The 27,496-nt window shown below is 37.1% G+C and overlaps 1 protein-coding gene across 3 annotated transcripts in view; it reads left to right on the top strand.

The window, feature by feature from the left end:
• Positions 1-2,704: 2,704 nt before the first annotated feature.
• The window catches only part of Snx16 (sorting nexin 16), a 37,638-nt gene continuing 12,846 nt past the window's right edge, over positions 2,705-27,496 (top strand). The window contains exons 1-5 of one of the 3 annotated variants that reach the window (XM_069990990.1): positions 2,705-2,801; positions 5,021-5,480; positions 12,568-12,654; positions 15,837-15,985; positions 25,156-25,225. In XM_069990990.1, the coding sequence (XP_069847091.1) occupies positions 5,121-5,480; positions 12,568-12,654; positions 15,837-15,985; positions 25,156-25,225 (666 nt within the window). In that variant the 5' untranslated portion in view covers positions 2,705-2,801; positions 5,021-5,120. Of the gene's footprint in view, positions 2,802-2,828; positions 2,949-4,582; positions 4,602-5,020; positions 5,481-12,567; positions 12,655-15,836; positions 15,986-25,155; positions 25,226-27,496 lie in introns of those variants that run through there. The other 2 variants (XM_069990989.1, XM_069990991.1) reach the window with 2 other exon arrangements.

Here is a 27,496-nt window from a genome sequence, read left to right as displayed (position 1 = left end):
TATGATTTTTAACTCTTCCTTCCCTTTTCTCCCCCACCAACTCCAGTTACTATACCACTATATGATTATATAAATTTATGCCTTAGGTAAACTCAAAATGTCCTTTGAAGGATATGTAATCTATATAAAGTTATAGTAATGAGGCAGAAAAACAACTTGATGCTATTCTTCAAGTTAAACTCAAACAATGTAATTTGATTATGGGCACTATATGAGACAGCTCAGACCTGAAGAAAAGAAATTGTACAAACAGTGACTAACCATAAAATATGGTTTATCGTAATGTGATAGTTTTAACTTTGATCACTCAAACTTAGGATATTCTTTCCTGGTTACTGAATCTGTTTAGTCATTTGAAGAAATAATATTTATCAATGCCAGAAAACATGTATTGTATAGATTTTGTTATTCTTTGCTTAATAATTTGTACATGATTCAATGGTCCTTGGACAATTTAAATTCCCCTTTCTAGGTCGTTATCCTCCTTATAACAGTGGTATTTGTAGATTCATATTTTCAATAGGTATAAATGTACTTGTTCATTCTTTTCCTAAATATTTTCCCTGCCTTCCTATGCATTCAATTGTCAGATTTTCTTCACTACAGGTTTCTTTTTGGAACTCAGGCAGGATAGATCAGAATAAAATGAGACATGGGAAACAGCCACCACAAATTCAGAGATACTGTATTAATGAATAACAACTAAAAGCACAAGATGCTATTTCTTTCCTTTTGGTTTCTCACTGTCTCATAAGCTTCAACATTTTGAAAGAGTCTTTCCTCCAACCTTGTCTGCTTGCTCAAATAATTTCTAGTATACTTTAGGAACCTGGAAATGATATCTTAAAGAAAAACACTTAAGCTAGGGAAAAAACTCTTAAAAATGATTTCATTCCATAAAAAGTGTTTGTAAAAAAGTCATCTCAAGGATGGAAGCCTGTCATAAAAAGCATCTGGAAGAACTCATTAGGGTGAGGAACTTCTGGTCCATTTAGTTAAACATAGCCACGGCAACTTCAGGTGGGACTCAAAACTCAATAACTTTAGGAGCTTTTTGTCAATGTGAGATTCATTCTAGACCCATGAATGATGTTATAAGTATTCAAATGGCTCTTAGCCAAAAAAAAAAATGTTTCCCCATCCCTAGAAGAAAGGCTTTAACATCTTATGTCATATGCCCCCAAATTTACTAAATTGATCATTATTGAAATCACTAGGCACAACTGGTAAAACAGTGTAATTGTAATATTGGTAAGATATACCAACTGTCAAATAAAATGGGAGCATTTATCCTCTGGTAAATCTGTATAAACCTCCCAGCTTAATCTTTTACCATAAATATCTGTGATGTTGGAACTGTTTTGCATCTGCTATCAGATATGCATGTCCAAGTCATGCACTATCCTTCTTTTGCTATGCTTTACTAATAATTTTTTTGTCTCTACTCTGGTGTGTCCTAAAAACTTGAGACAGAGGATTAACATTTTGAACTTGGTACTCAAGGACCAGGTAGAAACCTCTTCCTCCTTGGGGAATCTCCCCTTCAGGTAACAGTTTGCCTAGGTTGCAGCATTTCCAATTACACTGCCTTCAACAACCTTGTCAATGATTGAGGATATTTTTTTCCAGTGGTAGGGCCTGAACTCTGGGCCTGGGCGCTGTCCCTCAGCTCTTCAGCTCAAGGCTAGCACTCTATCACTTGAGCCACAGCACAATTTCCAGCTTTTTCTGCTTATGTGATGCTGAAGAATCGAACCCAGGGCCTCATGTATGCAAGGCAAGCAATCTACCACTGAGCCACCTCCCCAGACTGAGAAAAAATTTTAAAGTCTCATTTTTCTTTGCTCTGATTTTTTTTTACTTTTATTCAGTGACATAGCTCAAGATATGGATACAAGAGGTTTTTCTTTGTTGTTGTTCTTAATGTACTATGTGATGTTTTTCTTAGTTCAAAGCTAATACTGCCAAGTATACCATGAAATAACATCTATAATCAGTCCCCAATTCCCACAGAACACAATTTTATGTTTCATTTATATTTAAAGGCCAACAGTTCACAAACCAAGCAGACTATTATGACACATTTTCCTTATTACATTAACACTCATTTTTCCCAGTCTCAGAAATGCTCCAAAGCCCTAGAAATCATAGAATGACCTTTAAATCCAACTGCAAAACCCTAAGGATGACCAGGCCTATAGACATCTCAATTTTGATATTTAACTATCAAAGAATGTCGTGATTGATAACTTTGTGAGTTTTCATATGAGCAAGTGTAATCAGCCTATTTAATCATTTGTGATGAATTACTCCCCAGAATATTTTTTAATTCAACAATTCAAAAGTCTGTAACTTTTGAATTACATAAGGCATATAGACAATAGTGAAGAGCTCCGTCTGCCTACTCTTCCAATCAGTCGCAATCCCTTAAGGCCCTGTCAATTATGGAAAAAAATCAATAACCTAGCAGAACTAGCCCAAATAGGTGGAGACTACAAGTCCCATGATGCAAAGCTAGAGTCCACGCTAACGTCGCCCATAGTGCCTCCTGGGAAATGAAGTCTTCTAGTCACTTGCTGGACAAACTACTCGTCGCACCGGATTTCCCAGAAGCTACCGCAAAGAAGTGCCAACTTCCTACCGCAGGATTCGATTTAAACCCCCAGCCAGAGAGCCAGGAGCAGACCCTTCAACTGTGCGCCTTCCCGGATGGTCGTCCTGGAATGGCGTCACTTCCGGAGCGGCACCCCGGACGCCCCGCCCTCCGCTTGCCGGGAACCGGGGCCCAGTGGCGGGCGGAGGTGAGGAGCAGCTGTGTTCGGGGCTGAGGGTCACGTGTGGCATCCCGGTGCCGTGGGAGGCGGCGACCAGCTGCGGTCTGGTTGAGGACCGGCCGGCTTCACCTCCCCCGGGGAGCGCCCTGGAGCCTGGTCGTGGAGTGCTCTGAAGTAGGGACTGAGTGGCGGGCGTGCGGGGGACACCGGGCTGGCGTGCGGGGACACCGGGCTGGCGTGCGGGGGACACCGGGCGGGCGTGCGGGGGACACCGGGCGGGCGTGCGGGGGACACCGGGCTGGCGGGCGTGCGGGGACACCGGGCTGGCGTGCGGGGGACACCGGGCTGGCGTGCCGGGACACCAGCACCTGTCGAGGGTGGCGGGAGCGGGAAGAGACACCCCGGGACCTCCCCAACCCCGAACCCCTCCGCGTAGACGGGACCCCCGGACTCCGCCCGCGGTCTGGAGCGCTGGCTCCGCCCCGGCCAGGGCAGACCCTTAGGCCTCCGCCCCCAGGAACCACCCAGAGCTGCAGATTTTGCCGCCCACGGAGCCTGAGGCCGGAGCCCGGGCTCCCCCTGACCATACCCCCAAGGGGTCGGCCTGTGCCCACTGCCTAGCGTCTGAGTACCTCACCTGCCCAAGGTGAGGCCCAGGTGATTCTTCCTGGAGCATCTCCTGGGGAGGACCAAAGTAGAGGCCCTCCTAAGGAGCACAGTGCGTTTTCTGAACGCTTAGACAGTGTCCCCTCCGATGGGAGTTGGTGGTTGATGCCACCTTCCCCTGGCCTGGTGATCTCAGGTGGCGGAGGGCAGGGTCATCCCGCAGACGTTGAGAAGGTAGAGATTTCGACTTTTTTAAATTTACTCTGGGGTGGGGGGTGTAGGAAGAGGAGGAAGTGAGGAGAGGCCATCAGGCAGAGCAGTACCTCGGTTTCTAGAATCCCTGATAATAGGGAAGGTTATTCAGCGCCACATGCTGAGTTAAAAAAAAAAATTCAGTTTCAGCATCTTTCCAAACCCTACCTTTCTCACCCTAGGAGTTGCATGGATAAAGTTGGCCAGGCAGACCCATTGCTGCTATGTGCAGTCCTGTTGTTTGGTTGGTCTGTGGTTTATTAATTGATTATGAGTTTATTAACAGCCTAATGGTAAACCATTACTTCTTTGTATTGTTGTGAAATTATTCTGATACAATACTCTAATCCTTTTAATAACATCAAATATGAATTACTAAGATTTGCTAAATGTTCTCTTGGTTACAAAGCAAACTATTATCAAGTTTACTCTTCATTGGGTTTTAGTAGTTAGATTAGGTTTATTTTTAAATATGTTTGATCCTAAATTTACAAATTGTTACTTCGGGGATGATGAGGCTCAAAGATTTGAACTCAGGAGTCCTCACCCACAAGAGTAGCAGGTACTCTACCACTTAGCCATACCCCACTCCTTTTTGCACTGGTTTTTGTTTTTTGCACTAGACTATGATCCTCCTATTTTTTTTTTTTTTTTGCTTTCCTATGTAGTTGGAATGACAGTTGCATACAAATACACCCAGCTTCTTCCTCTAAGGTGGACTGTGTCACAGATTTTTCTGTCCAGCTGATCCTTTCACATAGCTTGGATGACAGCACAACCACACCCAGCTGTTGGTTAAGAAGGTGTCTCATGAACTTGGCTACCTCGACCAGCCCCCTACTGCCATCCTCTCAACCTCCATCTGACCCTGGCTAAATGTTACTTTAAAAGCAGTATCACCAGTATCTAAGCTTCTGACTGATTGGTGGTATTATCTGTAAATCCTTAAGAGTTTCAACTACCTAAAAGGTAACGAATAATTTTCCTCTACCTCCTTGCCTTTTAATACTGTATACAACACTGTCAGGATAAAGCTTCAGGAGCTTCTTTGCCATTCTTTCTCATTCTAAGTTACTTTTCTCCCTCTTCCTATAGGGGATTGAATCCAATCCTCACACAATCCTCTTTTGTGGTTCTTAGGACCAAGTATCTCCTTCACAATATAAAAAAATGGGATAAGAGCAACAGGAGGATCAAGAAAAGGAATGTGGAATCATTTTATTCTTTATCTTGTAAACCAGAGTCCTTCGAAATGGTTTCATATTAAAGGAAGGGGTTCATGTTTGTTTTTATTTGAAACAAATTAATAGAGCATCACAAATTTAAAAGAATGTTCTGTTTGCTTTGGATTAGTCTCCCTATTCTCATTGTGTTTTTCTTATTTTTAGATAATGAATTCCTAGGGGAAAAAACAATGGATTGCATATTATTTGTTGTCTAAGTGCTAGGACTCTGCAGAATACAGGTTTGTTGCAAAGGCCAAAGAAGATGGCAACTCCTTATGTTCCAGTTCCTATGCCCTTAGGAAACTCTGCTTCCAGTTTTACAAACAACAGAAATCAGAGAAGTTCTTCTTTTGGCAGTGTCTCAACAAGCTCAAACTCTCAAGACTCAAATATGGGTAATTTTAAACAGACAAGTGTTCCTGATCGAATGGATAGTACTTCATCTGTCTGTAGCAGTCCTCTCATTAGGACTAGATTTACAGGAACCGATTCTTCCATTGAGTATTCTGCTAGACCAAGAGAACCTGAAGAACAAAATCCTGAAACAGTGAATTGGGAAGACAGACCATCTACACCTACTATACTGGGCTATGAGGTGATGGAAGAAAGAGCCAAATTTACTGTAAGTATTGCTTTCTGCTGTACACCAATGGAAAGTGAAAGACTGGATAATTCTGTATTTAAACTTGTGCTAATTAATATATACCTTTACTTAGAGTTCCTTGAACATACTTTTATTGTTATATCCTTGAAATCTCTCATGCTATCTATAATAAACTTTTATTTTACCTTAATGAATTTTCACAAATTGCACATATATCAAGAGAACAGAACAGACACACCTATGCAATCACACATATATCAAGAGAACAGAACATTATTAACATCTGAAAGCACCCTGTGCTGTCTGCCAGTCCAGGCTCACTCACTCACCAAATACTTTTCTGATAGCCTGGATTCATTTTGCCTATTTTATACTTTATATAAATGGAATTGCTCTTTTGAGTCTAGTCTCTTTCCTTCAGCATTATACCCCCAGCTTTAGAAGACAGTAATGGAACAGTGTTCCATAGTGCTTGTACCACTGCAGTGTATGTTATTTATAGTTGCGCCTCATCTTCACAGTTATTTAGAATATCTCAGTGCTATTTTGGATTTTCCTAATGACTAATGAAATAATTTTATTTTATTTATTTGCTGGTCCTGAGGCTTGAACTCAGGGCCTGGATGCTGTCTGTAAGCAATTTTGCTCAAGGCTAGCGCTCTGTCACTTGAGCCACAGCTCCACTTCCAGCTGTTGGAGAGAAGAGTCTCAGTTCAAGATGGCTTTAAAACAGGGTCCTTATACCTCAGCCTCTTGCATAGCTAGAATTATAAGCATGAACCACTGATACCCAGCTAAGAATTTCAGTTTTAGCTTTTAGATAATACCTTGTGAGATAATCTGTTTAAGATTTTTCAGTTTGTTTCCTTGTCTTTATTTGTAGTTTCTAAGCATTGTGGAAATGTTTTTTGTTGTTTTTTGGGATACATGCATTACAGTTCTCACATTCTTAACAATATGTTTGATAAAATCTTTTTTACTATTCCAATTTATTAATATTTTATGGCTACTTTTTATATTGCTTTTTTTGAGGCAGGGTATTATGTAGCCCAGTTTGCTCTCAACTTTTCAGTTTTCAAATTTTCAAAATTTCCATTGCCATTCTGCCTGCATTTCCCATGTGCTAGAATTACTGACATGTACTGCCGAACCCAGCTTTCACTAACACTTTTTCAAATCTGTCTATACCAAAGTTGTTATAAAGATGTTACTTCATGTTTTCTTCTAAGTTTGTTGTTGTTTTGTTTTTTGGGGTTTTTTTGTTTGGTCATGGAGCTTGAACCCTGCTCCTGCATGCTGTCTTTGAGCTCTTCAGCTCAAGGCTAGCACTCTACTACTTGAACCACAGTGCCACTTCCAGTTTTCTGATGGATAATTGGAGATAAGAGTCTCATGGACTTTCTTGCCTTGGCTGGCTTTGAACTGTGATCCTCAGACCTCGGTCTCCTGAGTAGCTAGGGTTACAGGCATGAGCCACGCATCCAGCTTCTAAGTTTTTGGTTAGGTCTTTCACATTAAATCTATAAATCATCCAGAGTTATTTTTTGTCACTGGTATAACATAAGGGTCAGACTGCTGAGATCAATTAATCAGGCTTTTAAAAGAATCACTATTGGGAGAATTATGGAAAGTGCTACTCTAATCAAACTGCATTGTATGCATAAATGTACATATTAAATTGAAATCCCTTTGTACATCTATTTGAAGATGGCAGCACAAATGAAATTTTTTAAAAAGCAAGTTCAAAAGAACACCAACTTGAAAATGAGAAAAAAAATGTTAACAACACGTATCCCTCTGCATTTTCAATGTTGCCTGTAGCATTAATCATGTGACTATAAATGTATACTTCTATTTCTGCATTGTTTTTCTATCCCACATTAATTTCACAGCCTTAATTAGTAAACCTTTATCATAAGTCTTGAAACCCAGCAGTTTAAGTATTCTAGCTTTGTTTTCTTCATGATTGACTTGGCTGTTCTTGAACCTTTGTAATGAGATTGGTTAAATCTGTAAATTAGTCCAAAGAGAGCTATTATCTTTTCAGTATTGTCTTCTAATATATGAACTAGGCCTTAAGTATTTAATTTTTTCTAAATGGTGGTCAATACAGAGATTTTTTTTTCCTCTTAGTTTGATTTACTTTTGGATATGGGTCTTGTTTCTTAGGGATTTTTTTTATTTGTTCATTACTAATTTACATACTTTGACCTTGTATGTTGACCTATGTACATTTATGTATGTTATCCTTGCTAACATTAGTTCAAAGAGTTTAGTTTTTGGAATTTCTTTAGTAAACTTAGTTTATCTTAGTATGTCATGCCACCAGTTTATGCCAAGATGGGAGAGGCTCTAAGGAAAAATGTTGACCCAAATTATGAAGAGATAGTCTTTAAAATTATTATAAGGTGGAAAAACTGCATAAAACTTCCTTTCGAGAACAGTTTTAGAAATTATGTAATGGCTCATTACCTTTCATTTACCTACCTTCTTTATGAAAGAATGAATATTACTTAGGTAATATGATTATGTGAATGTTTATGTCCTCCAACCCCTCAGAATTCTAAACTCCAAGATGATGGCATTAAGATGTAGGGAATTTGTGGGTGATGGAGGAAGAGCCCTCATAAATGGAATTAGTACTCTTATAAAAAAGGCCCATAGAGCTCCCTTGTGTGTCCTTTATGCCTGTCCCAGGACACTGAAATTGAGCCCTCCTCAGACACCAAATCTGATATTATCTTGATTTTAGACTACCCAGTCTCTAGAATTGTGAAAAAAAACTAATTTCTATTCCATATGAAGTATCTGATTTATGCTAAATTGTAGCCTAAATGGACTAAATTGTGATATGTGTGAAAATGCTAGTTTGTAGCCAAATTTAAGGCAATAATATATAAATATAGTTGTCTTGCATGATGTTGTAGAAGAATCCATAGTCTTCCTTGATATGGAAGAAGATGTAAAAAGATAAAAGTACTCCTATTCATATGCTCCTTAACTCAGCTTTTTCAGTTACTACTCTTTCTGGTGATGGTAGTTTGGCAATTTAAGTAAATGAATGAATCAATCAATAAATGATAACTAACTAAAGATATTGCTGGTGTCCACTTTAGAGAAATTACAGACAAAGATTTAAATATTGTTGCCAGTCATGATTTCACAGGGGGAAAAAAAATGTTAGTACTAATAGGCACTATCTGAGGCAAGAGCTTTCCATACAGATGGAACAGGTTCAACAACTCTTATGGCTGACCGAATAAGCAAATGGATAGGTCTAAGATAGTAGGTAAAAGGCAGGCTACACAGATTGTAGCACACAGGTAGTCACATCTTTAGAATTTTGAATTATACTCCAAGTAAGATGGGAATATTTATAAAGGATTTTAAAGGAAGAATCATGTAATATGGCTTAATATTTTAAAAGGCTTATTCTGGCTGCTGAACTGAGATTAGATAATATGAGGACTTTTGATAGCAGGAAGCAGTTAGGGTCTGAAATAATACAGGGAGGCAGAATGACATAGACTAGGATGATTAAGAGGCTTCAAGAAGTTATCCTGAAAGTAAAATTCTTAATATTTTGGAAGTAGAATGTGGAAAGAAGTCAAAGCTGGCCTCAAACTTGGCATAATCAACAAGACGAGTAAGATTACTGTTTAATCAGATGGCAGATTTATGAGGTAGATGAGGATTTGTTTTTGAAAATGATGCATTGGAAATGCATTGAAAATGATGCATTGGAAATGGTTTCAAAGTCCTATATGTGTGTAGACATACACAGGGATACTATGTATGTATCTTGATTGAGTTGAGGAAAAGATATGAGGTGGAGATAATAAGTTGAGAGCCTTAGATGTTCAAAATATTTTTTCCTAGATATGTCCCTTTGATCTTTTGTCCCTTTGATCCTTTGTTTCTCTGATCTCTCAACCTTTGAATTGGTAGCTTAAATAGATAAAAATTAGGCTGTTAAGATCTTGTCTTTCACATTGTTAAGTCTTTAAGGGGGATAGTTAGAAACTGAAGGTGGCTAGGAGGGATGGGGATTAGGATCTGAAAGGTGACAAGAGGGTCTTCAAGGGATAATGTAATGTATCAAGTTATTCACTTAAAATTATACTTTGTACTTTTCCATATATATTTTATAATTTCAGGCATGCTTCTATATACCTTATAAACCTTCTGTATATACCTTATAAATAAGGACTTCACAGCTAAGCTTCAAATGAAATAATAGCTGCTATTAGAATGTAGAATGATTAGTACTGCATATAATTCTTTTTCATTAGAAGCACTGAATACAAAGTTAGAAAGAACTTTTTAGAAAAAGTAAGATACAAAGATCAATATTCTCTCTTTCTTAGAAAAATAAGACTCTTCGCAGGCCACAGAAGAGATCACTTACTGTGTGTATGAGGGGGCTACTTTCTAAAATAGGAAAACAAAATCAATGTATGTTATTGATAGTTTAAATCTAACTATCATATGCCATTGACTTTTATTATTCATGAGTCATTCTCAGAAATTTTGAATCAATTTATCTCTTAAATCTTTTTGTGTCCTCATTTTTACTTTCTTGCATCAAGACTTTTTTTGCATTCTTTAAAAGGTATCCTAGTCATCTCATTTTCCATCCTTATATTTTACAAAGGTAAATGTTTTTCACTTCTAAAAGATTGATACTATACCCTTGCAGATTCTTTTACTTAAAAGCTGAAAGGATAGTCCATACAGGAAAAAATTCAAATGGCAAGGATGGTTCACAGTTCTTAAATAATGATTTATCTTTATAGCGGCATTGTCCAATAGGAGAATAATTTGAATTACAAGTATGAGTCACACATCTGATTCTTTTCTTTGATTGTACTGGGGAATGAATTCAGGGTTTTGCATTTGCTGGTGCTAGGTAAGCACTCTGTCTCTTGAGCCACATTCACCAGTATTTTCATTTTGTTTTTATTTATTTTGTGTGTGTGGAGGGGGGAAACCAGCTCACATTTAATTGTGAGCTGGTTTTTAGTTTGTTTTTTCAGATAGGATCTCTTGCTTTTGCCAAAGCTGACCTTTGAACCTCAGTCTTCCTACTTTACCTCCCATGAGGCTTGAATATAAGCATGTACTACTATGCTTGGCTGAATCACAATTGTAATACACACACAAATACATGCAGATACACATACACATATTCATATATATGGGCAACATTAGAGTTCATACATAAAAACTTATTATACTTACTAGGCACTTGAGATACACCTCTATTTTTTTTCTTATTTTTCTTATATCATGTCGTGTTTTATGCCCAGGCCAGCTTGGACCACAATCTTCCTATTTACTTTCTCATGACTATCTCTGAGATGATATTCATAACTAACATATCTAGCAAGTTGGTCGAGATTGGGGGTTGTCTTACAAACTTTTTGCCCTCAAACTATGATTCTCCCAGTTTTTGCCTACTCAGTAGCTAGAATTTCAAGCATGAATTACCCCTTCAGCACATTTGTAATTTTTAATTTGATTTTTTGGTTCATTTAATATATCTAAAATATCTCAATGTATAATCAGTATAAAATAATTTTAATTAAAAACTACATAGTGTCTTCACCCTATTTTGAAATCCAGAGTATAGTTTGCACGTACACTACATGTCATCCGTTAGTCTCATGTGGATAAGCACAACTGTAGAGCAGTTGAAAAGAATTCAGCAAAGTATTCAGCAGATTATATTTTAGCTTACATATAATCTTATAACAGACTATTAGCATATGCTTCTCTTGAAATTTTGTCTTAAAGAACAAATCCACATATTAAATTCTAAACATAAACTTGTGTGTATGTTTGTTTATCTGTGTGTGTATGTTTCTCTGTCTGTCTGTCTGTCTGCTGGAGCTGAGGCTTGAACTTGAACTCAGAGCCTAGAGTTTTTGTGCTCAAAGCTAGCACTCTATTACTTGAGCCACAGCTCTACTTCCAGCCAGGTTATTAGAAATAAGAGTCAGACTTTTCCTGCCCAGGCTGGCTTTAAACTGCCATCCTTGGATTTCAAGCTCCTGAGAAGTTAGGATTACAGGTGTAGGCCACAGATACCCTGCTTATACTCAACACTTATTTATTTATTTTTGTCTGTCCTGGGGCTTGAACTTGGCCTGGGCAGCTCTTCAGCTTAAAGCGAGTGCTCTACCATTTGAGCCACAGCACCAATTCTGATTTTCTGGTGTGGTTTATTGGAGATAAGAGTCTCATGGACTCTCCTGCCCAGGCTAGCTTTGAACTATGATCCTCTGATCTCAGCCTCTTTAGTAGCTAGGATTACAGGCGTGAGCCACCAGCGCCCAGCTACTCATACTTTAAAAAATAAAATATAGGCTAGACTTTGGTGGCTCACGCCTGTAATCCTAGCTACTCAGGAGGAGATCTGAGAATCTCAATTCAAAATCAAACCAGGCAGAGAAGTCCATAAAACTCTTACCTTCATTTAACTTCTGAAAAGCTAGAAGTGGAGTTGTGGTTCTTTAGTAGCGTGCTATCCTTGAACAACAAAGTTTAGGGACAGCACCTGCGCTAGAGTTTAGTCTCAGGATCAGCTCATAAAGAAAAAACAAACTATGTTTTTCTAATGTTTTTTGAAGATGTTGGCTTGCTTCAACTGAATTTTTCTACATAGTATCCTAAATAATTACACATAGTTACAGAAATGGAAAGTTTTTATCTACTATGTATAATTTTTAAATATTTCTGAACTTACTTGAGAATTTAGTTTGGTATTAGATTTAAAAATTAAATTACTTATGTAGAACAAAAAGAGCTATTTTTATAGCTGTTCAAACATGCTTGATTCTTATTTCAATTTTAGAATATGTTGACAAACATTATTGAAGCTCATTAGTTTATTATTATGCACAGAAAAAAAATCTCAAATTTGTTCTATTAAGAACTGTTGCTGCACCTCCATTAATTTTCTGTACATTTAATAATCTAAATAATTTCTGATTTTTTTTGCAATAATTGTTAATAGTTTGTGTTCTCTGTGTATGTGTGTGTGTGTCTCTTTCTCTATCTCCTTTCTCTTCTCTCTCTCCCTTCTCCCCTCTTCTCACCCCAGGTGTACAAAATATTGGTAAAGAAAGCCCCAGAAGAAAGCTGGGTCGTTTTCCGGAGATACACTGACTTCTCTAGGCTTAATGACAAAGTAAGTACTTTAATGCCTTTAATACAAACTGTCTTTTTATAAATTATTTACCTGCTTCCTATGTCTGTCATAGTTGTACCTTTCCTTCCTTATTAGTTGTGCCAAGTCAAATCTTCGGATAAGTTTTTAAAAATTGTTTCATTTCACTGTAACAGTATTAAAATCATCTATATTTATCTTATTTTTATGGAAGAAATCACATTTATTTTAGTGCAAATTGTATCACTTGAATTATTATAAAATGACTAGAAAAGATGAACAAAAAAATAACATATTAGTTTTTTCTTTTAAGCATTATCTCAGACCTTGTTAGTTTAAACAACACCCATTTATTTAGTTGGGTGGATTCCCCTTGGTTTGGTTTTTTAGGATCATCAGACAAGCTCAAAGTCAACCTTGTGTCTGAGTTTCCTCTTATCTCCAGTCTCTGGGGAAGAATCAGTATCCAAGCTCATTGAGGTTCTTGGTAGAGTTTAGCTGTTTTAAGTTGTAGAACCAGGGTGCTATTTCCCTGCTGGCTGTCAGCCAGAGATCATTCCTTGCTTAAAGAAACTGATCTTTGTTCCTTATACTTGGCCCTTCCATCTCAAAGCCAGCAACAGAGACCTAAGTCCTTCTGGTGCTAACTTTCCCTTTTGCCACAAGCCAGAGAAAATACTCCAAGGGTTCAAATGATAATATTAGACTCACCAGGATAATCCCTGTATTTTAAGGTCAACTGATTAAGAACTTAAATGCAGCAGCAAAATCTTTTTGCTCTAACATAACAGAATCACAGAAGTCATGGAGAGCCAGTTAGTATAGAATAAAAACAATCCCTAATATATTAAGAACCCTTAAAATTAAAAAGTGAACCCCACGGTAAAAAGCATAAACAGTGAATATGAATACATTATTTCACAGAAGAAATATAAATGACCAACAGATATGAAAGCATGTAATACCACAAGCACATTAAGCAAAGTAGAGAATCAGACTGGGAAGGTAGCTCAGTGGTAGAGTGCTTGCCTTGCATGCATGAGGCCCTGGGTTCGATTCCTCAGCACCACATAAGCAGAAAAAGCTGCAGGTGGTGCTGTGGCTCAAGTGGTAGACTGTTAGCCTTGAGCTGAAGAGCTAAGGGACAGTGCCCAGGCCCAGAATTCAGGCCCCAGGACTGACCAAAAAAACAAAAGTAAGAAATTATGTCTGTCAAATTGACAGGTATTTAACTGGTATTACATAGTATTGGAAGTATACATTTTCCCAAAGGACAATAGAAATTTTACATGATTTGACATGTTACAGGTAACACTTTAAATATTTAGTCATGTAGATAAGAAATAGCATAATGCCTACATGAGATATACATGGTATGAAGGAAATGGCATTATAACAGCTCATAATATTATTCCTCCAAATAAGAGGTTCTTTGATCACAGGTACTGCACTATAATGACAATAAGATAAAACAAGGAGGGTAGCTAAGTGACAGCTTATTCAATGTAGATACATGTATCCAGGAATGATTGGCACCTTGTCAGAGCAGGATGGCATGAAATTTCATCATGTTATCCAAAGCAACACGTGATTTAAATTTAATTTAAATTATGAATTGTTTGTTTACACAACTTTTCAGTTAATAGTTTTTGAATCACAGTTGATCATGGGGATTCTGAAATCAGGGGAAACAAAACTATGACTAATGAAGGACTATACTAGGTACCAGAAAGACTGGTACCCATCACCTACTTTTGCTGACAAGATTAAAAATGTGTGTCAACTCTAGGCATATGCATAGGTTAAGCTATAGTTCTTTCATAATAGTTACATATATAGTAAAATCTTGGTATCATCTATAAGTTAAATCTTGAAATATTAATGAAACAAGTACTTTCAGGACAATCTTGTACTTAACATAGCTCAAACAATATTGGTTAGAAAGGGAAATTTCTCTGTTAATCACTAATCCTACCTTTTTTTTTTCAATCTCCTGGATTAAGGTATGGCTCCAAAGTCTGGAAGTCTGCTGAGGGAGCTCTAGAATGTGGGGCTTACCTACAGAGGCATCATGGCAGCATTAGGGTTAGAGAGTGGCCTGGGAGATGCATTGGTTTAGCCTTAAGAGTGGGTTTTTGTAAATTCTTCTGGAGAAGTCAGTATTTTTTAGCTCTATGTCACAGCAGTCAAAGATGAATGATTCTGGATAGTGAGAGTGGAAGAGTCCAGCCAGCAGAGAATAAGAAGCAAGGAAGTGGTAGTATTAGTTCAGTCAGGGCCAGGTGTTTAAATTCCTCCTATTTAGTCATCAAAATAGAAAGTTCAGTGCTAGTCCTTGACATGTCTGATTCCTTAGACAAATTGCTCTGTCCTGAACTATTTTACCCTTAATCTCAGTTTATCTGTAATCGCAATCCTGAGATTGACTGTCACTGTTTTTCTAGGGGAATTTTCACTTCTTTTTCATTGGATAATTTTTAAGGGGAAAAAAAAATAATGAACATAAATGGCATTTAGTTGTTAAGCCTCAAGCTAATAAAAAGACTGAATTTCCTCATTGTTGTGTTTATTACTTTATTTTCATTGCAACCATGTTAAATAACATGAGGCGGCTAACATGGGTGACATTGTGAGAACCTGTCTTAAAACACCAAAAAGAAAAAAGGAAAAAATTATTTTTTCTGTTTCTAGAAAAGGAAAAATGGATGGTTGGATTAGATAAACTAAAAATTAAAATATCTGCTCTGGCATGACTTGAAGTCAGGCCACTATCTGGGAGGATATATTTGTAATACATATAAAGACAGTTCTGTTATTTTTAATGGAAGTCCTATTATTTTTAATGTTCTAATCAAATATTAGGACAGGTAATTTAAGAGAAAATATGCACAAAAAAAAAAGATAGGGAAAAAGAAGCTTTTCTACATTGTTTTTCAGTAGAGAAATGCAAATTACAGCCACAATGAAATGCTGCTTCACATCCACTCAAAATATTAAACAGGAAGAAGATGACTACCACCAGGATTTGGCAAGGATGTGAAGCAACTAGAACTCACTTCTAGGTAGAAATCAAGACATAAAACAAGGCATAAAAAGCTTAGCCAAGCTTGACTATTTTAAGTTTATTTCATGAATGATTTCACATACTCAACATGATAGACTTTATAGAATTTATTTGACTTAAACTTTTTTTTCTTTTTCAGTTAAAGGAAATGTTTCCAGGCTTTCGATTAGCACTTCCACCAAAGCGTTGGTTTAAAGATAATTACAATGTCGACTTTTTAGAAGACAGACAATTAGGATTGCAAGCATTTCTTCAAAATTTAGTAGCTCACAAGGACATTGCTAACTGGTATGTAACAAAGAGAAATAAGAGATTATAAAAGCATTCTAACAACTGACAAACTAAGAGTAAATCTGGGACTATAGTTATTTAAGCACATAATGTAGAATAGTAGTATAGTTACTTATCTTCTGCAATAAAGCACTATGTTGGATTTTCTTTCTTTCATGGAAGATTTTAGCATCTGTTTTTCATTAAAAATTTTAAAATTAGTGAAGATAAAAATTCATTGTACCATGTATTCAAACCACTCAACTGTAAACTTAATTTTAGGATTTAGCTTCCTAGTAATCATTTGAACACAATGACTTAGATATTAGTCATCTTTTGGGTAATATGACACTAAATATGTTTCAGACTACTCATATCACTCAAAAATAATGTAAAAATATGAAAGTTGTAGAAGTTGTGTTATTTATATAGAGTATGATGTGAAAATGTAGAAGAAAAGATCCATATGGGGTTCTTTTTTACCTTAAATGAAAGAAAATTGCTAATAATTACAATTAACTATTTCATCTGAAGACTCACTTTACCAGATAAATTTTGGAAACTTTTTCTTGAAAAAAATCTTTGATTTAAAAAGTAGAGAGCAGCCAGGCACTGGTGGCTCATGCCTATAATCCTAGTTACTCAGGAGGCTGACATCTGAGTTTTGCAGTTCAAAGCCAGCCCAAGCAGAAAAGTACATGAGACTCTTAACTCCAATTAATCTCCTGAAAAGGAGAAATGGAGCTGTGGCTCAAAGCAGTAGAACACTAGCCTTAAACAAAAAAGAAAGAAAATGTAGAGAGCAGAGCCAGACATTGTTGGCTCATCCCTGTACTCCTAGCTACTTGGGAGGCTGAGCCCTGGTTCAAAGCTAGCCCTAACAAGAAAGCCATGAGATTCTTATCTCTGATTAAACTCCAGAAAAGCCAGAAGCGGAGCTATGGGTCAAGTGTTAGAGTACTAGCCTTGTCAGGAACAGCACCCAAGCCATCAGAAGCCCCAGGACTGACACCAAAAATAAAGTATAGAGCATTTTACTATGTAAATAGTGTGGCATTACTGGGTGATTCAAAATGAAAGCCCTCCCCCGACCCTCTTCACGTGGTTTGACAACCTCTTAGTAGTTTGGGAACTCTTACTTGTTTTGATGAAGACAGGTGCCTGTGAACTTGATATTCTTTCCCCCTTCTAGCTTAGCACTTTCCAGTAAAAGGTAATTTACTTGGGAAACACATGGCCAGCCCTAATACAGAGAGTGTGATCTATAAGGAGGATATAAGACCGTAATCATGAAATCTGTCCAGAATGTTAGCCATCTGGGTTTAAGAATGGAATTTTTTAAACAGGGCATTTCCTCCTAATTGCTCATGTCCACCTCTTTACCCACCCACCCACCTTGCAAAAGCATTCTTCAGTTGTTTAGAATCCTGAATCCCTACATACTTGAAGGAGTATGTACTATGAGGTCTCTCATTGACATTTCCCTCCAATACTCAAAAGTTTCATCAAACCTAAAACAAAAGCATAGTCTCTAAACAATTTCCCCCTAATTTTTTAGCATCTTCGTATCCTCTTTCACACATCCCTCACTAGTGTGTATGTGCGTATATGTAGTGTGTGTCTTCTAGTCCTAGGGCCTGAACCCAGGGCCTGGATGCTGTCCTTGAGCGTTTTTGCTCAAGGCTGTCACTCTACCATTGATGGTTAATTGGAGGGATCACACTTTTCTACCAAAACTGGCTTTAAACCATAATCCTCAGATCTCAGCCTCCAGTAGCTAGGATTCAAGCATGAGCCCCCAGCACCTGGCCATCCTCACTATTTTTCCTTCCTTTATGTTTTACATTCCACCAGATTATCTGTTTTACTCTATCCCTGCCATTACCAACCTAGTCCAAGAGAGTATCTCTGTTGTAATTATCATAGAAACCTTAGCCGCTGGATTTTCCTTTTCCAGTTTTTCTTTTTTAATTTTATTGTGCAGGTGATATACAGAGGAGTTACAATTAAATAAGTAAGGTAATGAGTACATTTCTTTTGGAACAATGGTACCCCCTCTTTCATTTTCTACCGCTTGCCACCGACTCCCCTCCCCCCCAAGATATAAAGTTCATTTCCAACATAGTGTCTAGTAAGTAGCGCATTGTCCCACCGTTTCTGTGATTCCTCTTCACTTCCCCAAATCAGATAAACTTATATACAAGACAAAGGGTACAGAAATCAAAAATAGTTACAATAGAACATAAACCAAAGAGGGGAAAAAGGAAAGAAAAAGAACTGCAAGCAGTACACTAAAAAAACCTCTTGTTTCCATTTCTTGGAGTTCATTTTGATAAAAGATCATTTTATATGGCCACATGCACATATCTATTGAGCTATTGTGATCCTCTCCTAAGAATATCTAGACATATTCTAGATATTACAAATGAGGGAAACCATGCAGCCAAGTTTCTTTGTGTCTGGGTTTCTTTGGGTCTTCACTTAATACAATTTTTTTCTGTCTTATAGCCCATTAGAATACTATTGACCTTTTGTGATATACTTTGATTATTTCTGATCCCTATCAACTTGCCTTTCTAGTCCTGGATCTATTTTTCCTCCCCACCCTCATGCCCATTTTGAGAGGTCATATTAGTCCTTTATAATCACCAGAGTTACTTTGCTCCTTTATCCTTCAAAGATGCTGTTTCCTAGAAAGGCAACACTTGATACCACTACTTCACCCAGCAATAGCCTAGGGATTTCCTAAATAGTCTTATATTTCAACATCTTTATTTCTTTGGATAACTTATTGAGCACACCTTTAAGTCTGATGTTTAAAATGTTGTGGTGATGGGCTGGGAAGGTGGCTCAGTGTTAGAGTGCTTGCCTTGCATGCATGAGGCCCTGGGTTCGATTCCTCAGCACCACATAAGCAAAAAAAAAGCCAGAAGTGGCGCTGTGGCTCAAGTGGTAGAGCGCTAGCCTTGAGCTGAAGAGCTGAGGGACAGCGCCCAGGCCCAGAGTTCAGGCCCCACGACCAGACCCAAAAACAAAAAAGATGTTGTGAGTTATGATCCCAGTTTATTCTCTAAATGACTATACTGTATTTTTACGTAATCAAATACTTTGACTCCTTTTTTGAACTCTTGGTTTTATTTAAGTAGCAAAAATGTATCTTAGTTGAAATATTCACATTTTTTCTTTATAATCATTGATAATAAATCTTAGTCCTTAAAAGTCAAATATTGCATAACTAGTGTATGCCTAGGACAAGCAGAAGAGGTCAAAAGCTTTGTACATATGACCATATAAGCTAAAACTAAGCGAAATGAACCCCAAGATAGGGACACAAAGAGATTTTATCTTTCTTGTGGTTCTTGTTAATATACTTATAATGTACTATGTGATTATTTTTGTTGTTGTTGTATAACCCCTATTGTCACTGTATTTGATTCCGGTGTCCTGCTTCTTTCTAATTTGGGGAGGGGAAGGGTAATAACAAAATGCTGAATAAGGATACAGGATCACCCATTGTCATGACTAGATGTACAAGACACTGTTGAAAATGAACTTTACAACTTTGCGGGGAAGGAGGGGAATGGGGAAGAGTTGGGGAATTGGGGAGGAAAGGGATGGTAGGGGAAAAAGAAAGTCTGGTGTAACAATGCTTGATAGGAAATGGACTCATTACCTTGCTCATGTAACTGTACCCCTCTGTACAATATCTTTACAATAAAATATATATTTATAAAAAACTTAAACATTGCAGGCTGAAATCGTAGTAATCAGGAGGTAGAGGCTGGAAGATTCAAAGTTGGAGACCAGCTTAGGCTGCATAGTGGACCTTGGCTCAGATAAAAATAAAAGAAAAAAAAATTACTATCTCTGCGTGACTAACTCATCATTTAATATTACTTACATAGGAGTTTTTGTTGTTCTTTCACTGTCCTTTCTGATGTGCTTCACAACTACAGCACAGTGATTTCTTAGCCTTCAAGCTGGCCAAGAGCTTGACATTGCACAATAGCATTTCTTAATAGACAAGAGCTTCAACTGTAACAGGGCAGAAAGCAGAAAAATAAGAAGTGAAGGGGCTCATGCCTATAATCCTAACTACTCAGGAGGCTGAGATCTGAGGATCTCGGTTCAAAGACAGCCCAAGAGGAAAGTCTGAGACTCTTATCTCCAATAAACCATCAGAAAACTGGAAGTGGCATTGTGGCTCAAGTGGTAGAGCACTCACCTTGAGCTGAAGAGCTGAGGGACAGCGCTCAGGCCCAGAGTTCAAGCCCCATGACCGACAAAAAAAAAGAATGAAGGGATAATAAGGATCTTATTCTGAATGTATTAAGAGGCTATTACTATTATATGCACTTACAAAATAACAGGTATTTCATAATAAAAGAATTCACTAGAGCTGTTTATTTTTTAACAAACATTTATTTACAACTTACTGTACCTACATTATGACCACATAAAGTATTTGGATGCTTCTCTTGTTTTATTTAAAAAAAAAAAAAAAACTGGCCAGACCCTGTGTTGGAAATGACCTATATACAACTTGGGGGGAGGGGAAAAACTGGGAGATAATGAGAGAGGGAGATGACAAAAGGAAATGACAAAAGGGGATTTCAAAAGGAAATGTGCTCATTAAATTTATTTTGTTTTATTATTTATTTTTTGTATGCCAATACTGTGGCTTGAGCTCAGGGCCTGGGAGCTATCTTTTAGCTTTTTTGTCAAGGCTGGTACTGTATACTTGATCCACAGCACTGCTTCCAGCTTTGAAGTTAAGTGTCCAATGGATTTTCCTGCTAGGACTGGCTTCAAACCACAGTCCTCAGATCTCAGCCTCCTGAGTAGCTAGGGTTATAGTAGTGAGCCACCAGCGTCTGTCCTTAAATTTCCTTTAGAGAAAAAAAAAAATACAGAACTTTTTATTGAGAGAATTAGAAAAGACTTCCTAGAAAAATGGCGTTTTAGGTGAACTGTAAAGGTAATAATATTTATGCCATCAAATAGAAGGTGACAAGACTTTCTCAATGAAAGGATTTTCTAGAAGAAATGTAGGTGTAGGTCTATTCTGTTTGTGTAGGTTGTCTTACATTCTATAATCTGCCATAGCTAAAATGTAGCTATTGTTTTATACTTTCATGTACTACTGTGAAATTCTTAGTGAGGACAGCCAGATTTTAGTATCCTTTTTTCGTGTGTGTGTGTGTGTGTGTGTGTGTGTGTGTGTGTGTGTGTGTGTGTGTGTGTGTGTGTGTGTGTGTGTGTGTGTGTGTGTGTGTGTGTGTGTGTGTGTGTGTGTGTGTGTTTGTGTGTGTGTGTGTGTGTATGCTACTTGGAGTCTTAAACTCAGGGCCTTATACTTTCACTTAGCTTTTCACTCAAGGCTGGCACTCCACTTGAGTCACACTCCACTATCCTCTATTTTCAAAGTATTTCACATATACTCTATTTACCAATATTTTTCTCTTTTAGGTGCTTTAAAAAAATACAAGTTATAGCATAATAAATCCAGTGTAAAGGATATGCAAGGTACTGTGATAGTATGCAGAAGACCATCAAATCTGGTAGATAATAGAGAAAGGAGAATTAGTCAGAGAAGGCTTTGATGAATGAATAATACATAAGGTGAGTCATGAAAAATAAGAGCCACTTAGAAGTAGAAAGAATGGGCCAGGATATTATCAGCCAACATAAGTTAAAGGCATGTACACATGAAATACCACTATAGATGTAAAAGTGCACTGTTGGCCAGGGTATCAAATAAAAACAAATGCACTGTGTGTATGTATGGATATATCACAATGAAACCCTGAGGCTACAAATGTATACTAATTACAAATATTTTCATCTATAACTGATAGTTATAGATGTCAGTGAGCTAAAAGTGTCTATGTGAGGAATGATCAGTATCTAAAGTAGGTTCTCTCTGCCAAACTTAATGTGAGTCATTCAGCCTCACGCTCATCTCTCTTCTCATATCCTGACCACCTCTGTCATTAACTTCATCCTCAAGGTTATATTTAATACCTGTTTGTTTGTTTGTTTGTTTAATCCCTGCACTGTTGCCCCCACTGGTCTTGAATATATAATGCTCCTGCCTCATTCTCCCAAATAATGGAGTACCTCTACACAGCATTTTACCTATTTTTTTATTGACCTTTTAATGAATTGTAAGCTTGGTTTTATAGTTGGCTTGTTTTTGAAATTTAAACAGATAAAAAGCACATTTAGCTATTAAATTACTCATCTTTCAAAAAAGATTACTGACATGTAAACAAATACATAGCTATGAAAGAACATAAAGGAGAGAAAAGCAGCAATAAATATAAGGTGAAAGTTCACCAGATAGAATACTATGGTAGGAAAATAGTTAAAAATATAACAAGAGTCTTTGAAAAATATTTTTTAAGAAAATAAAAGCAAGAGTTTTAAGTGTTAATGCAAATTTTCTCTAGATGTAAAAGTGCATAAAGATGTGATCCCTTCTTCAGGTAGTTTAAATCAACAGCTGGTCTCCACTTTGAAATTGCTTCTTTGAATACTTAGCCAGAACTCTTGGTAATAAAAGGGAAAGAATGTTACAGAACTTTGTTTGCCTTTTAAATCAAGGTAAGTTTCCCTTCAATAGATTTCTCTCCAGTTATTTTAGTTCTGTATCCATTATCACAGTCCAAATAGAAACAGAGATTAGGGCAGAACAGAGATTAGAGGGTTATCTTAAATCTATCTAAAAAGTACTAGGTCTTGAACTCCAGGACTGCTGTCTGGCTTTTTGGTGGCTAATTGGCAATAAGAGTTTCATGGCCTCTCCTGCTCTGTTCGACTTTGAACCATGATCCTAGATCTCAGCCTCCTAAGTAGCTAAAATTGCAGGCATGAATTACCAGCACTCAACAAAAGAGTTAAGACTTTTTTATATATACATGATTTCAATTTACTCCACATAGCACCTACTGATATTAAATTTGTGCTAATGTACTACTAAAAATTCCTTGATTTGTTTATAACTCGTGCATTAATAATACGTTAAAATATATAACCAGAACCATGATTCACATAAACAATTGGTAAGTATTTATTGACTCTATATAAGGTTTTCTAGACAGTGACTACCAGGCAGAAGTGAGAGCTTCCTTTCTGAGAAAAGAAATAATGAAAAAAAGAAGGAAGGAAAGAAAAAAGGAACAAAGGGAAAGAGAAAAAAATTTGAGACAGAAGTAAGAGGGCCATGGTTCCAAGACAAACCTGGCAAAGTTCAAGGACAGCTTAGGCTACATAGCAAAAGTCTATCTTGAAAAATAATTTTTTAATAAAGTATAATGGAATCTGGTGTAAATCAGCATAAGTCTTACATTGGGTTATTATATACTGAAATTGTTAAACATCATATACTTCTTAGTGTTTTCCTTTAAGTCTGAATTGTTTTCTCATTGTTTCATTCATACTTTTATCATCTCCAGCCCAAGAACAAGTTATTACCTGTGGTTCGTTTTTTATCTAGTAATAGATACTCCATTATCAATAATGAGTGCATGTATTCTATGCTGTTAAGCCAATTGCAGTATTCTAACCACCAGCATACATACAAGCAATACATGCAGATTGAGCAATTAAGAGAGATGTGGGCTGCAAGGACAAGGAATCCAGACAATCCAAAACATAAAAAAAAATTACAACTTTTACAAAAGGACACATTTACAGTTTGTACTGTATATGTGTTGACTCATTCTAACTTGGAACTTATTAGTAAAATGCATAGAAAATGTCTATCCTAACCACACATTATGGCTGTGAAGACATAAAAGTCCTATGTGTGCAATGCACTGTGAAGTGCTTCTGTTACTAATATTGTTTCTTGGAGACGTAACATTCTTGACATGCAAAAGAGCTCTAAATGACACCAAAAAACATAACTAAGCCTCATAAATAGCAGGTACAAGGAGAAAAAATTCCAATTTAATGAAACAATTTTTAGTTTTATTCACACAGAGGATACTTTATGTAAAGGGGAAGAATATTACCCATCTCTGATAGTGTTCAGATATACTCTGGGGTAAACCATATAAAAGGACAAACTGTAATATGGATAGTTTGCATTTAATATCTCTCCATTTCTTATTCTGTGATGATGAATACTCAAGTCTCTTCTCAACCTCCCTAAATGTGTATTCTTTTGTACTATGTTGTTAAGATTTTATAGTCAACAGCTTGTTTTTCTTGCTGCCACATTATTGCCAACCAACTTTGTCTGTCTTTGAGATCTTTTTTTATTGACACTACTTCTCTAGTAATTCATACTGATTCTTCTTTTGGAAAAATTTCACTTAAAGTCCCATTTATCTCTTCATGCTCATCCCTGTCATAAACCTTTCTGGTCCAGTCTGAACCCACAAGCCCTATTCCTTTTCAGTGTATACTAATATCTTTTTTGTGAAGTACATCAATTATATCTTGTCCTTATATAAATAAAAAAAATGATACTGCATATCTTAAATTTTGTCACAAGCTGTCTGAGACCAAATCTTGCTTTTGAAGAAGAGGTGGGATATTTTTATTAGAAGTTTGGTTACCTGCCTTCTTAATCTACTTCTGAGTATTAAAATATACAAACGTAACAAGTATACTTCATTATTTTCAATTTCTTGGTACAACAAAAATGGGAGGGTCTTTTTTTTTTCTATTAAACTACCTCTGAAAAATGTTCAAGTAAATTAACATAATGGATATGGCAAGGATAATCTTAACATTATTTCAGATTAAATGCTTTTTCAGTTCCTTTACAAACATCTACCAAAGAAGACATAAGTAGCACATAATCTAAAATTCTATTTGTTCATAATAAGACAATGACTTTGTTAAACTAATTGGAGCAAACAATTCTTTGAAAGTCAAAAAGTGGTAATTCATAACTTAGGTTAGGTTTCCTGTTCCATCATGCTGAATTATGTTTTTTGTCCTGTAGCTTATATGTAACAATCTACTTGTAGTTTGTATTTATGTCCATAAGATTTTAGATAATAGCTTAACATACTTTCATCTTCTATAGCTTGATATTTGAAATTTGTTACTTCCAAGTTGGCACGTAACGAACTTGTTAAAACACTGTAACTTCAAAGTAATTTTTGCTTTTTACTATCTTTTGTAAACTTCTTTGTATGCCAGCTAACTTTTTTTTTTTAACTTTTGAAAAGCCTTGCAGTGAGAGAATTTCTTTGTCTGGATGACCCACCAGGTCCATTTGATAGCCTAGAAGAAAGCAGGGTAAGTGATGTATTGTATATCACATGAAAGAGAAATGAATAATACAGTACAAGTACTACATTGTTTCTTGAATGAATTAGCTAAAGCAAAATATGATCATTTTGCTTTATTTTTTGTACGTTTTTTATGGTAAAAATTTTGCACAGAGGGGTTACAGTTACATGAGCAAGTTAATGAGTATATTGAGCATTGTTGCCACCTTTATTTTCCCCTTACCATCCCTTCTCTCCCACCTCCACAACTACCCACCCACTCCTACCTCTCCCACCCCGTATCACCCCCACCGAAGTTGAAAAGTTTGTTTTCAACAGTGTTTTGTACATCTCATTGTTACAATGGGTGAACCTGTATTCTTATTTAAATTTTTTGTTTTTTTCCCTTCTCTCCCTGAATTAGAGAAGTGTATATATAAGATGCAGGACACCTACGTCAAATACAGTGAAAATAGGGGTTATACCGTGGGGGAAGAACATACAAAGCAACAAAAAAAATCACATAGTATATTATAAATACGTTAGAAACAATAGCAAGAAAGAAAAAAGATATTTTTGTCCCTATCTTAGGGTTCATTTCCCTTAACATTATCTTATCTGGTCATATGTACATAGCTTTTGGCCTTTTCTGCTTTTCCTACACATGTCCTAGTTATTGCAAATAAGGGAAACCATGGGACCTATGTCTTTTTGGGCCTGGCTTACTTCACTTAGTGTAATTATTTCCAAGTCTTTCCATTTCATAACAAATGAGGCAATGCCATTCTTTCTGATGGAGGCATATAATTCGTGTGTGTGTGTGTGTGTGTGTGTGTGTGTGTGTGTGTGTGTGTGTGTGTGTGTGTGTGTGTGTGTGTGTGTGTGTGTGTGTGTGTGTGTGTGTGTGTGTGTGTGTGTGTGTAAAATATACATCACATTTTCTTGATCCATTCATCCACTAAGGAGCATCTGGGTTGGTTCCATATCTTAGCTATGGTAAATAATGCTGCAATAAACATAGTTGTGCTGGTAGCTTTAGTGTGGTCTTGTTTTTTTGTTTTTTGTTTGTTTTTTGTCTTTTTTTTGCCAGTCCTGGGGCCTGTACTTAGGGCCTGGGCTCTGTCCCTGAGCTGCTTCTGCTCAAGGTTAGTGCTCTACCACTTGAGTCACAGCACCATTCTGGCGTTTTCTGTTTATGTGGTACTGGGGAATTGAACCCAGGACTTCATGCATGCTAGGCAAGCACTCTGCCACTAAGCCACATTCCCAGACCTAGTATGTTCTTGTTTATGATCATTTCGCTAAATGCCCAAAGGTGAGATTGCTGAGTCATAGAGGACCTCTATGTGATGTCTTTTGAGGAACCTCCATACTACTTTCCAAAGTGGTTGAACAAGTTTGCACTCCCACCAGCAATACAATAGGGTTCCCTTCTAGTCACATCCCCTTCAGCATCTGTTGTTATTAGAGTTCTTGATTATAGCCATTCTAACTGGGATAAGGTGGAATTTTAATGTTGTTTTGAATTGCATTTTTTCATGTGTCTATTGGCCATTCTTATTTTTCCTCTTTAGAGAAGTCTCTCTTTAAGTTTTTAGCCCACATATTAATCAGGCAGTTGTGGGCTTTCTGCTGATCTTGCTAGCTTTGTCCTTTGCCATGCAGAAGCTCTGGAGCTTCATGTAATCCCATTTGTCCAACCTTTCTTTGATTTACTGTGTTTCTAGGCCTCTATTAAGGAAATTTCAGTCTGTGCCAAGAAGACCTAAGATTTCTCCTGTTCCTTTCTGTAATGTTTTCAGGGGGTCTGCTTTTATTTCCAGATGTTTAATCCATTTGGAGTTGATTCTGGTGCAGGGTGATATATAAGGATCTAGCTTTAGTCTTCCACAGATGAATAGACAGTTTTGCCAGCACCATTTACTGAAGAGGCTTTCTTCCATTCTATTTTTTTTTTGGGGGGGGGGGGTCTGGTCGTGGGGCCTGAACTCAGGGCCTGGGCACTGTCCCTCAGCTCTTCAGCTCAAGGCTAGCGCTCTACCACTTGAGCCTCAGCGCCACTTCCGGCTTTTTTCTTTTTGCTTATGTGGTGCTGAGGAATCGAACCCAGGGCCTCAGGCATGCAAGGCAAGCACTCTACCACTGAGCCACTTTCCCAGCCCCTTCCATTCTATTTTTTTTAACTCCCTTATCAAAGATTAGGTGGCTATAGGTCTGTGGGTTCATTTCTGGGTTTTCAGTTCTATTCCATTGGTCTTCAAGTATGTTCTTGTGCCAGTACCAAACTGTTTTGATTACT

The sequence above is a fragment of the Dipodomys merriami genome, unplaced genomic scaffold (assembly GCF_024711535.1).
Source record: "Dipodomys merriami isolate MVZ:Mamm:240054 unplaced genomic scaffold, mDipMer1.0.p SCAF_4, whole genome shotgun sequence".
Lineage (NCBI taxonomy): Eukaryota > Metazoa > Chordata > Mammalia > Rodentia > Heteromyidae > Dipodomys > Dipodomys merriami.
Note: the sequence above shows the minus strand (reverse complement) of the source record. Positions and strands in the feature narration are given on the sequence as shown.